Genomic DNA, 14,280 nt, shown 5'->3' on the forward strand with positions numbered 1-14,280 from the left:
TTCGAGGTGGGTGGGCTATTGTAAACAAAGCTGACAGTTGGCTTCTCAGAGGATATAGTAACTGGTCCCTGAGTTTTGCAAGGGGATGAGCCATGTTCATATTAAGAGAGTTAATAGTCCTTCCAGATGGTCCATTTTACTGGACAGTCCCTGGGGTTCCTACATAGAAAAATCTAGAATTTTATACTTCTCATCTAGGTCATGTTTTATGGCACTTTTTTGCCCCTTCTCAAAATCTTCAGCAGCATTTAATATTTTAGTTTAATTTGTTAGCTTTTTGGAGACAGAAGCTCACTATGTAGCTATGGCTGCCCTGGAACACTCTCTATAGGCAAGGCAGGCTGGTTTCAAACTCACAGAGAGCCTCTTATCTTTGTTTCCCAATTGCTATTAAAGATGTGCACTGCCACGCCCAGCCACCATTTGTAAATTCCAGTTACAAAGCCCAGAACTAGCCTAGGCCCTCTCTGATGGTTCTGCCTGGATTCAAGGCTCATCTCTCCAGCAGTTTATGACCATATCTGTAGATGCCAGGATGGCATTTAGTGAATGATACCATCCAGGAAGTGTAAGCCTAACCTGCCAGACAAGAGTTCTGGCCTGTCAGGGAGTCAGAGATGGCTCCGGGAGCACTAAACAGCATCCCACTCTTCTGGTTGATTTGTTAATGTCTAAGCCTCCATTCTTTGATCTTTAGAGCTTTGGAATGCTCATACTAGACAATGTTTTGTTCTCATAATTTAAACACACAAAAAAGAGATTATAGTCCAAACTTCTCCACAATGGAGTGTCACGGATGGCTGGTGTTGTTGGCTGTGTTAGACATGAAAGGCTTTGCCTGTGGTTAATGGAAGAAGTTTATGGTTTGGGTCATGTAAACCCTTGTTTTGAGGATTTGCTTTCGTGTCTGCCTGACAGTCTGAGACCACTTCAAATTAAACTGAAGATATGTAGCCTAGGCTAACCATAAATTTTACCATCTGCATAAGTGTCTAGCTGTTTTTTACTCTTCTCTTGGTTGATAGGCCAGTGGTCAGACTTGAACCAGCTAGGTAGGCACTCCACTGAGCACCATCTTTAGCCCTGGAGTGACAGCTTGTAACTGAAATACTCAAATGAGTCCCCTCCCCGCTTTCTTTCTTAGTGCCAAGGTGGAGACACACAAGATGTTCTTTTCTGTTCTCTGGAGAGTTTCTCTTTGGAATTATGTCTGTATATAACTACATATTATGGATGTAGACTTTTGATGTTTTTTTTTTTTTAGCTTTACTTAGGATCTTTTGTTAAATTTCTCATCTTGGACATTTTTCTTCGTTAGCACATAAAGTAATGCTGCATATTTTAATTGACAGCATGCTCGATTGAGTAATACATGATAATTAACTGGGAAGTGTGGCATGCATTTTGTATGAAAAGTAAGATGGACACGGAAGGAGAGCCATGGTACGAGCCATGGGAGGAGAACTCACTGAAGAGAGAAACACGGAAGAAGACCATCTCAGAAAGGAAGGAGAATCTGATTGACTGATATGTATCCCAGTGGTTATTGGCTGATTTATGCTCTGAATGGGGACTAGTACGAACCTCCAGAGATACGAGATTCAAAGCCAAGTCAGCAGAGCTGCCAAGTGGGTCAGGAAGGAGGGACGCTGACAAGCAAGGGACCGGAGCTGGAATGCCAAGAGCTAAAAGGGCAGGCTTGGCTTCATTCCTTCCTGGTTCCTGAAACCCATCTATGGTTGTGATAAAGAGAGAAGCCTGCCTGCAGCGAACAGAGAGGTTTCAGGTTGATGCTGGGGATACACTTCAAAAATGCTACAGATGAGATTCTTAGGTCAGAAAAAAATCTTTACAAAATGAAATCGAACCAGTCTCTGTGCCTTTTGCCCTGAATCTATTGTTCTCAATGAGTACTTTCAGCCTTTATGTAAACAGCCTCCTCTTTCTGGAATTTTCCCACCCTACTGCTGACAGCTTAGGAATTTTTTTCCTAAGGCCTAGCTAGAAGGTTGGTTACCTTAATAAAACCTTGCCAGTTTCCTAGTCAGAGTTAATCATATCTGGGAGGGTTCTCAAAGTATTTAAGCACTCATGGTGTGTGTGTTGTAATACATCATATGTCTTTCATTAGCGTGTCAGCTGTGAAGGCAAAACATTACATGAAGACTGTCTTTGTAGGCCCACCATGAAGCACAGGGTCTGATGCATCTGAGGAACTCAAATGCTGACTGAATGAGTGAATAAATGAATGAGCACAGGCTAGAAGGTTCTCTTAGTGCCCTTTACTGCCTTTATCATAGTGCTTACATTTCACCATAGCTATCTGTTAACCTACAGTGGATCCACTGGAGCGCAACTTCTGAAGTACAGAACATGGTTGTGTTCTTTGTTGTACAATATCAACAGCAGCCAATGCAATGCCCGTTATTTACTAGGTTTTTGGTGAATACTAGAGGTTTAATCTAGCTGGGATACCTTCTTTTTAAACACACACACACACACACACACACACACACACACATCAAAACAAACTTGTAGCTAGGCAGAGTGGTTCATGTTCATAATCTAAGTTGGAGACTGAGGAAGGATTGTCATGAATTTGAGGTTAACCTGAACTTCATAGTAAATTCCAGGATAGCCTAGACTAAAGAGACAGACTCTATATATATAAAAAAAAATGCCTACATAGCTTCAAGCTAGATGGGGTCCCAACACTGAGAAGGGGAGTGGATATGAGATCTCACTCCTAACCAAGAAGCTGTCTGCAATTGATAGCCATTGGCAGTTTTCTCCAACTGAATCTTACTGGATACACCAACCACACATCAGGGTGGGGCCCATACCCCCCCCCCCCAGTAGTTGGCCACAACAAAACTCAATGGTATTTTTTAAATATTATTTATTTAATACCTATGAGTACACTGTAGCTGTCTTCAGACACACCAGAAGAGGGCATCAGATCTTATTACATATGGTTGTGAACCACCACCATGTGGTTGCTGGGAACTGAACTCAGAAACTCTGGAAGAGCAATCAGGACTCTTAACTGCTGAGGCATCTCTCCAGCCCTCAATGGTATTTTTGTAGACTTTTGTCTCATTTGGCTTTTGAGGGGGGGCATTTGTCTTGTTGATCTTTTGCTTGTTTAAGTTTTGTGAGTTTGTGTGTATGTGTCTGTATTTGTAGTTTTTTAAGAAAAAGAGGAAAAACATTAAGCTGAATGGGCAGGGAGGTGAAGAAGATTTCAGAGGAGAAAACCATGATCAAAATATATTGTGCAGGTTTTTTTTTTTTTAATTAAAAAAAAGAAGACATGTTACCAGACAAAATTTTAAGACATCACCTTTGTCTAGTAGCCTATAGATGACGAGAGCCTATAGGTGCCAACCCAGGAAGGGAATTTCTAAGCATAGGGAGCATTGTAATTAAGTTCCCTCCAAATACAAATTCAGATATACCAGGAAAAGGATATTTAAAGTGAATACTTTATATTAATTTAGAGTTATGTACTACAGTGCTGTATAGCTTGGATCTAGAACTTCTCCCAGAGATCTGTGGATTAAGTGAAGGCTTTTCTGTAGGCTGCTGGGATCTGGCAGAACCTTTAGCACACAGAGTTTGCTTGGAGGAAGTGAGGTCGTTGGGGATACGACACTGGCTACCATGAGGTGGACAGTTTTTATCAACTTTGATGCTTTGCCTCACCATAGGCAAGAAGACCGAGTGACCATAGAAACTTCTGAAACCATAGTGAACTTTTCTTCCGTCATGTTGGAGTTAAGGTATTGGTCACAACAATGGAAACTTAACTCAAAGGAGCTTTAAATACTCATTCCGTTTAATCCTCACTGTAATTCTGTGAGCTAGGTACTATATTGCCACCTTGATGTTATGGATGAAGGCATTGTGTGTGTGTTGTTGGCCTAAGAGTGAACTATCTAGACAGGACTTTAGCTAGCATGAGTGCAGAGCCAGTGAGCCTCACCAGCCCTGAATAGCCTGCTCCTTTGAGCCAGATACAAGTATCCATTACAAGTACTCCTTAAAATTTGTTTATGGATTTCCAGGACATCAATTCCTATCCTTGCACACAGGTTAGACAGTGCTCTCTATAGCCCTGTACTGCCTTGATTACAACACTTCTTATATTTATTATGACTCTCTGATAATGCACCTTTACTGTCCAATTAGACCACACACTTCTCCAGGGTAGAAAATATTTGTACTCATTATTGCACAATGAAAACAGTACAATGCCTGTTGCTTAGTGCATTTTCAGTTAATGCTGAATTAACTAAGATGGAGAAAAACCTTAGATCAAAGTCACACTTTTGTGGCAACTAGGTCTGCCCCAGAGTATCAGCTTTCCTTTATTCTTACCAAAGGTTTCTGAATATTGCAACTGAATGAGTTATTTTAAAATATACACGGGCCACTTAAAAGAATACTAGTATGTAAAATAATTAATAGTTTTGAGCTCTAATTCATTTTCTGTACCTCTTACTAGCTAAGACTAATTTGTTCAGATTTAGTCTCATTATTTTTATATGACTAAGATGAGAACTAAATTTCAAGTATGTATGTAAATATTTTTACATTGAACACAGTAATTGTATATTCCTTCCCTATAGATCATGACATGGTCCCTAAGACTAAGAACCCCTGGGCTACCTATTTTCCTCTTAGCAGACTCCCCTCCCTCAAGTATGTATGTAAATATTTTTACATTGAACACAATAATTGTATATTCCTTCCCTATAGATCATGACATGGTCCCTAAGACTAAGAACCCCTGGGCTACCTATTTTCCTCTTAGCAGACTCCCCTCCCTCAAGTATGTATGTAAATATTTTTACATTGAACACAATAATTGTATATTCCTTCCCTATAGATCATGACATGGTCCCTAAGACTAAGAACCCCTGGGCTACCTATTTTCCCCTTAGCAGACTCCCCTCCCCAGGCAGTATACATCTTTTTGAAGCCTGTCCAGACACTGGGCTTTACTACAGGTAAATAGATGGATATTATAAACAGCTGCTCTTTATGCTTTCAAGTGCACATGTACATAGTTGTCACATGTACCTTCCTCCACTCTGGGTTCTGAAGCTTAGCTGACTGGTAAAAGACATGATAGCTAACTCTGGCATTTTATTGGCCTTCTTAGTCCCATTTCCCCTCTCAAGACTAGTTTAACCTAAAGGCAATTATCATGACAACCTCTTCCTCTCACCCCTCCCTGCCTTCCGGTTGCAAAAAAAAAAAAAAAAAAAAAAAAAAAAGTGAGATATTCCAGTAAGCCTGAGTATCTAACAGGCTGAGCAAACAGGGAGCAGGGAGCAGGGAGCAGGGAGCAGGGAGCAGGGAGCAGGGAGCAGGGAGCAGGGAGCAGGGAGCAGGGACCAGGGACCAGGGACCAGGGACCAGGGACCAGGGACCAGGGACCAGGGACCAGGAGGTTTCTGCCTGCAGCAAACATGTGGTATTTCCCTCCTGGGGGAAAAACAAGATGAGACTTGGCTTCTTTGGTGTGTGGCCAGTTCTATCCCACAGAAGGAAGAGGAGTCACAACTGTGATGTTATCCTTATGACTATGTTAACTCATGGTCAGAATGTTATTTCACACTTCGTGGAAGTTCTAATTGGTAGTTACATATAACTTTATAGTCTCATGAAGAAGGATATTATTTAAAGAGGTCTTTAGCATTATTTATTTAGCATTATTTATTTATTTGTGTGTGTGTGTGCGCGCGCGAGCGCGCGCCCATGCGTAGTCAGGTAGGGGCACACTATAGTATGTATGTGGAAGACAGAGGCCAACGTTAGGGAGTCATTTCTCTTTCCACTCTTGGTTCCAGGGATCAAACTTGGGCAGTCAGGCTAGGAGGACAAGCACTTGGACTCAATGACCTCCCCCGACCCCCACCCCATAAACATTTTACAGAACAACTGTCTTACTCTCTTCTACATGTCAATATTGTGGGAAGGAAAGTTGGAGATACAGTTCTAGGTTAAATGAGGCAAATACACAATGTACCATCTTCAATTTGATCTGACTTTAAAGAAGATAGCAGTTATACAGGACTATCTTCCATATCAGACATGTAAGATCTTCAGGAGTTCAGCTGGACATACCTGCAAAAGGTCATCGAAGCCCAGGTTGATGACAATCGGTGCTCTCTCACAGAGGAAGGGCAGTGAGGGTCATGGGACCCTCAGCTGAGTACCTAGCCAGTCCTCTCACCCCATTGTCTGAAATTCTACCTAAGTGCATAGGAGGCTAGAGGAATAGGCTGCCAAGGCCCAGAAAGTGGCCTCCTTCTGCAGCCATGGGGGAATTATCATCAAGAATTGGTGCAGGGGCTGGTGAGATGGCTCAGTGGGTAAGAGCACCCGACTGCTCTTCCAAAGGTCCAGAGTTCAAATCCCAGCAACCACATGGTGGCTCACAACCATCCGCAACGAGATCTGGTGCTCTCTTCTGAAGACAGCTACAGTGTACTTACATATAATAAATAAATAAATCTTTAAAAAAAAAAAAAAGAATTGGTGCAGATCTTTCAGTGTGGCTGCTTCAAGGGCACCCAAATCCTGCCCCCAAACCCCTCACTCACTGCTCTGGAAGGAAGCCTAATAAACTAACTCATTGGTTCTCCAGAGTGAATTTTGTGGACTCATACCTAGGTCTGAGGTTGGGGCCTTATGAAGAGGGGATAAATACTGTTTATACTTCCCCAAGAAAAGGAAATTAAACAACACTTGTAATAGTCACATTGAGGAATTTGAATATAGATCAAGGAGAGATAACACAGGCTGGTTTATAATTCTTAAGTAAGACAGGGGTGTTATGCGTTAAAGAGATTTGTTTTGGAGCCTTGAGTTGTACCACTCAGTGTAAAATGTCAGTGTCTTTAACATGGTGTTGGAGTAGATGTGACAAAGTGTAGATGAGTGTGGGTTCCAGTGAGGGAATAGGCCAGTGATCACGTGTTATCTCTGCATCTCTGCATACGTAAATTTTTCTAACATTTAATCTAGGTTAAGTACAGAGCCTTCAGGATTCTTGATCTCACAGGAGTGCTGTGAAGTGAGTCATAGGGTTTGTTTTCTGATTCTATTCTTTTCTATGAATGTATCACAGGGAGAAAGATGACCAGGTGATCAACTATGGACCAGTGAGCAACAAAGTTCAGATTCAGAAAGATGGAGACTGTCTGGAATCTAGCTAAAGAATGCAAGCTTATGCCTATGACTTCAAAAAAAGTTCAGCACACTGGGGATGGGGCTGCATGCCTTTAATCCCTGCACTTAGGGAAAAAAGCTAGGTAGATCTCTTTTGATTCCCAGAGCAGCCAGTGCTGCACAGTGTCTCAAAACATGCACGTAGCTACAGAGGAAGACCGTAAGAACCGCAATTCCCACTAGAATGGCTGATTATCTTCCATTGGTGGCAAGGCCACGACAGAGACTGAATTAGGGATTTGACCATTGTGAGAAAAAATATGGAATTTCATCTCATGTTTCAGGAAGTAGGATGTCTAAAATGAGGGTGTTTGGTTTTCACAGCCACAGCCTAGGATTTAGATTTCACCCTGAATGGCACTATGGGCTGAGTCCAAATGGGATGTTTGCAGTCATATCACTAGCCATAAACACTTAACCAACAAATATGTATATATATATATACATACATATATATATATATACATACATACATATACATAGCAAGCAAAATCAGGCACCCCTATGTCAGTGCAATGAAGAATTTTTGTAAAGTGCCCTAGGAAAGGATAAATGAATAAGTCCTGTTTAATGTTAAGAGAGCAAGATGCAGAGTTGATGCAGAGAAAGAGAGAGAGAGAGAGCGAGCGAGCACAATTATAAAATACTGCATTAGCATAAACCATTTATAGTTGGATGCCAGAACTTGCCTTTCAATGGCAAAACTTCCTGAGGGCCAGAGATAAAATGTATTCTTTGGGCCGGACACTTGCCTGAACTTGATAGAACTCAAGGGTTATGTCCGTCTGAGGGAGTGTCAGCAAGACAATTATCCAGATAGTTTATTGGGTTTCCAATGTCAAAGCTAGATTAGCTTCTTGGCATTTTCAAAAGGGCCTTTTGTTTCACCAGGTTCTGTTTTTGAGACAGTGAAACACTGAAGTAGTCCACAGTCCAAAAGGAAAGTCAGAGTGGAGGTTGCAAAACCCTCTGCCATTTTCTGCCCTCCAGTCACTGTTTAGAGCTAACCAATATTACCACGATCTTTTTCCTGATTTTACATATTTTGTATTCTTTTTGCATTTTTTCCTCAAATCTAGGGAATAAGGTTTCTAGCTTTTTTCCCCCAGCTTGGCATCCCCACTGAATGGCTCTTAATAGCTAATGAACCCAGTAAACTTCCCCTGAAATAGCCATTATCCTCCACCCATGCCTCACCTGGCTTTTCTGCACTTGGCTGACCAGGTGACAGAATGTCTTGCCAAAGACTTCACAAAGAACAAGTGATAACACGTAGCTATTTCTCTCCCATCAGCCTTGCGGGTGAGGGTCAATAATTGCTGCTCTGTTCCTGTGCAGGCAGCAGGTGCCTGGTGATACGGAGAGTGTTATTGCTGAAACTGCTGCGTGTTCCATTCTTGTAACTCATGCTCCATGCACTGTGTGTGTGTATCGTAAGTCCACACATGTGTATATTTCTCTCAATTGAAATAACTCCTTCAAAGGCAGAATCCTAATACTTAACCAAGTCTGCTTTCAAACCTCCAAATTTATGGAGCTTAGTTTGTGGTTTTACAGGCTAGTTAGTAAACCTAGGGATAGACTTGCCTTTATTTGAAATATATCTCAAATAGCTGGGTTGCTCCTGCAGGGATACAGTGCAGCGGGAGATGTTGTTATCCTTGTTAGGTTACACATTAAAAAAAAAAAAAAGAACAGATTTACAATTAGAATTACAAGAGAGCTGTGTAACGTAATGCTGAATTAAGTTGGTTTTAAGTAGAATACGGTGGAAGGCCTGCTTGACCACCCCAGTTTTCTCTATGGGTTAGCTTATTCTTTCGTTCACTGTCTTCCTCAAGATTGAACCCATGGTCTCCAGTATGACAGCAAGCAGCACATTCTTACTTAAATCTTGATCATTTCCACCCCGCCTCCTGGGGTTCTCTGTCTGTGTATGTGTGGGCATGTACAGGTGCCGTGTGTCTTGTTTTGTGAGAGTGTCTCTCACTGGTCTGGAACTCACTGAGCAGGCTAGACTGGCCACAGTGCCCAAGGACCTGCCTGTCTCCACCTTCCCAGTGTTAGGAAGTTCTAGAGCAGCTTCCTGTCGCCACAGCCAGCTTTTTATGTGGGCTCTGGGAATGCCAGCCCAATCTTTTCAGGTCAAGCACTTTACTGGCTTCCAGCCCCCTACATCTTGATTCTTAGTAGCTTTGTTCCTAGGTTTATTTAGAGATAGCAATCCCATGGTTCTTCCTTTGTTGGGCAGTACCAGCTCTGGACAACTGGACCAAGTGAAACCGAAACAGAGTGCCTTTGAGACTACTTGGTGTTATGCATGTTTAAAATAATGAACAGAAGCTGGCCCATGTGGAAGACCCTTAGGCCAGGGAGCCAGCAACTTGCTAACAGTTTCAACCCCCCCCTCTCCCTCTCCTCACCCAATAGTTGTGATCAAGAGAAAAATACAAGTGACACTGACAAGAAAGCACGGCAGTGGAAGCCTGCCCCATGAACCCCAGAATTAACATTGGGATCAGGTGTGACCACGAACGTGCATTACATAAAACACCGCCGGAGAGACAGTACAGCATGGATTTTGCCAAATTCAGCATTTCTTTCCATTCCTAACATAAGGGAATTATGCAGATTGACTGGTTTTTAAATTCCCTGTTGGCATGAGAGGAGGTAAGAAAAAAATGGTTAGGACTAACATCTGTAGATTTTTTACTTGAGTTTTTTTTTTTTAAGTAAAAATCAGGCTTTTGCTCTGAAATAAAAACATCTGTTCAAGATTATCCATTTTTCAAGTTTAATCTGGACCACACACAACTCTGACACAGGAGTAACATTACTCCAAGTGAGGACAGTGCTTGGCCTATTCATGGTAGCTTTTTGGATGATTCTTAAGAATGGTCAGGAGGTGGGATAACAACAGGCTCAGACTATTGCCTCTAAGGGAGAGGCAATTAAGCCAATAGGGACACAGTCAACCATTTGCCTCCCACAACCCAGTGGAAGCAAAGTATGATATTGGTAAGATGATTTATTTTAAATAAGTTTACTACTGATATAGAAAAGCCACACAGTAGATCTGCAGATCTCTTTGCAGGTTTGAATTTAAATGGAAGCAGTGGGTTAGTCATGCATGAAGATGTGTTAGAGGTGGAATCTCAATTCGGGGCATTCTGCACTTAGTGCTATTACTCTCCAGGATTTGATTGTAGGAACATAGTAACAACGAAACTCTTCTTGATTGGCTACTTAGCAATACCACTGAGGTCATCACTAGTATGCTGGGACCCTAAGAAGTCAGGTTTGGGCCTTAGGTTCTGGGAAATTTCCTACAAACTAAAATGTGAATCAGCAAACACTCAGATGCAAATGGAAACATGACAGTGCTGAGGGAGCCAAACGTCTGTTCTCACTGGGACACTAGCTGAGAAAAATTACAAAGCTCATCTGTCGTAAAGGGAAGATGATGCTATACATTAACCTGGAATTGCCTTCTCTCTAAGTCATCTACCGAGGGACCACATTACTTTGGGCATAAGTTAAACTACTCTATCATCCCTTTCCCGGAGACCTGGAGATGCAAGTGATATGTTGCAGACCTGAAGTCTTAAAATGTCGACTTGAAAACTTTCGGCCTTTGAAGTCCTTTTGAGCTCTCAATATCATGATTATTCACATAACACACACACACACTCACACACACAGACACTTTTATTTTTCTTCCTCAAATATGGTAGGAGTTTTCCCAAGACTAAGTGAAATGTGATAATTTAAATATTCTGACACCAAATGAATGTGCTTCAAAAATTATTTTTAAAAGTGTTTTTTAAATTTAATTTCCGTTGTGGTAGATATCAACAAATATAGCTCCCATTTGAAACTTCTTTAGGATTCTTAATTATTAAAGAGTGTAAAATGTTTCCAAGACCAAATAGTGTAAGGAACATGCCAAGGGGGAGAAAGAGGAAGAGGAAGAAAGGGATGGGGAGAGGAGGCGCGAGCAGGACAGAGTTCCATTATTCCATTCAGAGCATGTCCCCAAATGATATAACTTTCCACAGTACAGTGGAATCAAAGTATGATATAGGTGAGACGGATCACCTATCCTTGGCTCCATTTCTTAGAAATTATCCTACCCCTTGGTGGTGTCATACGCTAGTGGTCAGGTCTTTACTATGTGGCCATTATGGGGATTTAAGATCTAAATCATAGCACCCACTGTCAAAATAATGACAAATACCAAAATGCTATTCTTAATGATGTAGTTTTGGGGTGTTCTAGATAAGGCCATCTTAGTGAGATTTTAGCAGCACTTTATCCCCTAAGCTACACAGTGCTTACATTACCTCAAATAACTGTGCATGAGGGAACTATTTCCCCTAATTCATGGGTGTAGGCACCCCAAGTCCTTTCACTGAAGTCAGCATAAACAAACAACAACAAAGAAAAGCTTTTCTGTGCTAGACAATTGCCTGAAATGATAGAAGTCATGGGGACTACGTTTGAAGTTCTGAAACTCCAACTGCAGTGGAAACAAGATTCATAGCCTACCACAAATATAAGACAACAAAACAGGTTTTGTCTTTCTTTTCTTTGTTTTTGTTGAGTTAAATTTGGACACTGGTTCATTGATCTGAGATTTCTTAGCTTCATTCTTTAAAAAACAATCAGCACAGAGGCTGTCTTATAGGTTGGTCTAGCATATGCTTAGGGTCTGGGGTTCCACTAGGCAGTTGCTTCCTCAGAAACAGAAGGGCATTTGTTTGTCTGTTTGTTTTTATGAAACCTCATGAAATTTGGCTCATAAAATACATGACCAAATAAATAATATTTGTTAACTTGGAATTTTCCTTTGCATCGCACACATTATGTTCATATAGATCAGCGAAGACCAGAAAGCATGTGTTTCATATAAAATAACTTAATTATAAAATTCAAGCAAGGCCTGGATATGATTAAGCAAAGATTAGCTGAACACCTGATCAACATGTAAGGAAGTAAAATAGGCAATGTAGGGTGTAGTTCCTGTGACCACAGTTTGCAATAAGTAAGCATTTGTCACTTTCTAGTTATTACATCATAGTGTCCCCTATTTGCTATAAAATAAACTGATAGAGAAAAAAAGGTGATTTTTCTCCCTTATTGTGAATAGGATGAAGTCACAGGGGGCTCAAGGAGTCATCGCTGGTCCCCCTACCTGAAGGAATGGGCTAAACGACTTACATGGAAAAATCCATGACTTATAAAAAGGCTGCCATTTATTATAATGTAACATGCATTAAAAATTTCAGCAAAACAACATGAGGTACACTAAGCATGTTCTTTGTTAGTCAATAAGTCTTTATAGTTATGTAAAGTAAACCATGTTATCTTTAGGAGGAAGTGGTAAGAGCTAGAAAAGCAGCACATGGGAAGGAAAAAGTGACTCATCTTTTGGGAGATACACGATTAGGGGAAGGCACCAGTGTCAGAAACTGGCTTGGAGAGGTGGCCTTGTCCCTGAGTGTTTGGGGGTAATGAGCTCTGGCCACTCACTTACTGCTTCACTGTCTTGCTCATTCCTTTCTTTCTGGGAAAGGCACAGTGTTGAGTATCCCGAGGAGTTTCATAGGCACCTGACAGCAGCCTGTGGAAGACGGCAGTCCTAGGACCTATGATGGGCAGTCTGTAGCTAATGCTTTCTGGAAGACAGTGTGAAGAATAACAGAGAAATAAAGGCTTATAGACTGTTCTCACAAATACACAAAATAACCAAGGGCCACCAAAGGCTCCTCTAGCCTTAGCATACTCAAAATTCACATAAGAATTTCTTTTAATAGAACCATCTCATGGCAACAACATTTAGACTTTTATAAATCTGATTGAAAATGCCAAGTAAAATTTAGAAATAACACCCAAGTGTTAAGAATATTGCCAATTAAATTTAAATTGAAAATAAAATATAACTGGCATTGTAGTATTAGCTCAAGGGAAAAGAAGGTTCAGCTCTAAGGAGACTGTTCCAAGACACATGAATACATAGGTCTGTTCTTTGAAAAAAAAACAGACAGCCGTGATCTTACAAAAAGGCTACAGCTGGAAAAGCATTTAATATTTCAAAAGATACTCCATGATGTGAATAATTCAATCTTTACCATCTTGACCTCTTCTTCAACTGCGATTTGATATTTTTTTAAAAAGGTTTACATTGCTACTCTCCATACCCCACAGCCTTGTCTGCCTCCCAGGAGGACTGCTCTAACCAGGGACACAGGTGAGACCCCACCCAACCCCCACACCAGCTGGGACCCCCACAGAACCCAGCAGATGTGGGTTCTCTCCTGTGCTCTGTTGGAGCACCATCTCCCCTCCTGTCTGAACCTCCACGTACACTCTCCATGGGTCAGCTCTCCCATTCCCCCAGCCCCACCCCACAGCTCTGCCTGTCTCCCAGGAGGCCTGTTTTAACCCAGGACACACAGCTCTACTTGCCTCCTGAGAGGCCTGCTCCAATCTAGGACACCCAGGCCAGTTAACACCAGAGACAGTCAGATGGTGAAAGGCAAGCACAAGAACATAATCAACAGAAGCCAATATAATTGGCATCATCAGAACACAACTCTCCTACTACAGGAAGCTCTGAATATCCCTGAATATCCTAAAGTACCTGAAGAGCAACATTCTGACCTTAAATCCCATCTCATGAAGATGATAGAGGCCTTTAAAGATGATATATTTCCCCTAAAGTAGTGCAGAAAAATACAGTCAAACAGGTAGAAACCCTTAAAGAGGAAACAAATAAATCCCTTAAAGAAATACAGAAAAACACAGTCGAACAGGTGAAGAAAATGAACAAAAGTGGTACAAGACCTAAACTAGAAATACAAGCAATACCTAGGAAAGAGAATAGGAACTACAGACACAAGCATCATCGACAGAAGACAAGAGATGGAAGAAAGAATCTCAGGCATAGAAGAAACCATAGAAGAAATTGATATACCAGTCAAAGAAAATGCCAAGTATAAAAAGTTCCTAACCCCAAACATCCAAGAAATTTGAGAC

At 41.3% G+C, this 14,280-nt stretch overlaps 1 protein-coding gene across 5 annotated transcripts in view; it reads right to left on the reverse strand.

The window, feature by feature from the left end:
* The window catches only part of CUNH1orf105 (chromosome unknown C1orf105 homolog), an 89,726-nt gene that overhangs the window by 37,282 nt on the left and 38,164 nt on the right, over nucleotides 1-14,280 (reverse strand). For 3 of the 5 annotated variants that reach the window (XM_021158850.2, XM_029481746.2, XM_085842506.1), the window contains exon 7: nucleotides 12,779-12,920. The exons of 1 other annotated variant lie outside the window; for it this stretch is intronic. In XM_021158850.2, coding sequence (XP_021014509.2) covers nucleotides 12,779-12,920 — 142 coding nt within the window. Of the gene's footprint in view, nucleotides 1-11,093; nucleotides 12,921-14,280 lie in introns of those variants that run through there. One more of the 5 variants, XM_029481745.2, reaches the window with a different exon arrangement.

The sequence above is a fragment of the Mus caroli genome, unplaced genomic scaffold (genome assembly GCF_978045245.1).
Source record: "Mus caroli unplaced genomic scaffold, Mus_caroli_1 scaffold_1, whole genome shotgun sequence".
Taxonomy (NCBI): domain Eukaryota; kingdom Metazoa; phylum Chordata; class Mammalia; order Rodentia; family Muridae; genus Mus; species Mus caroli.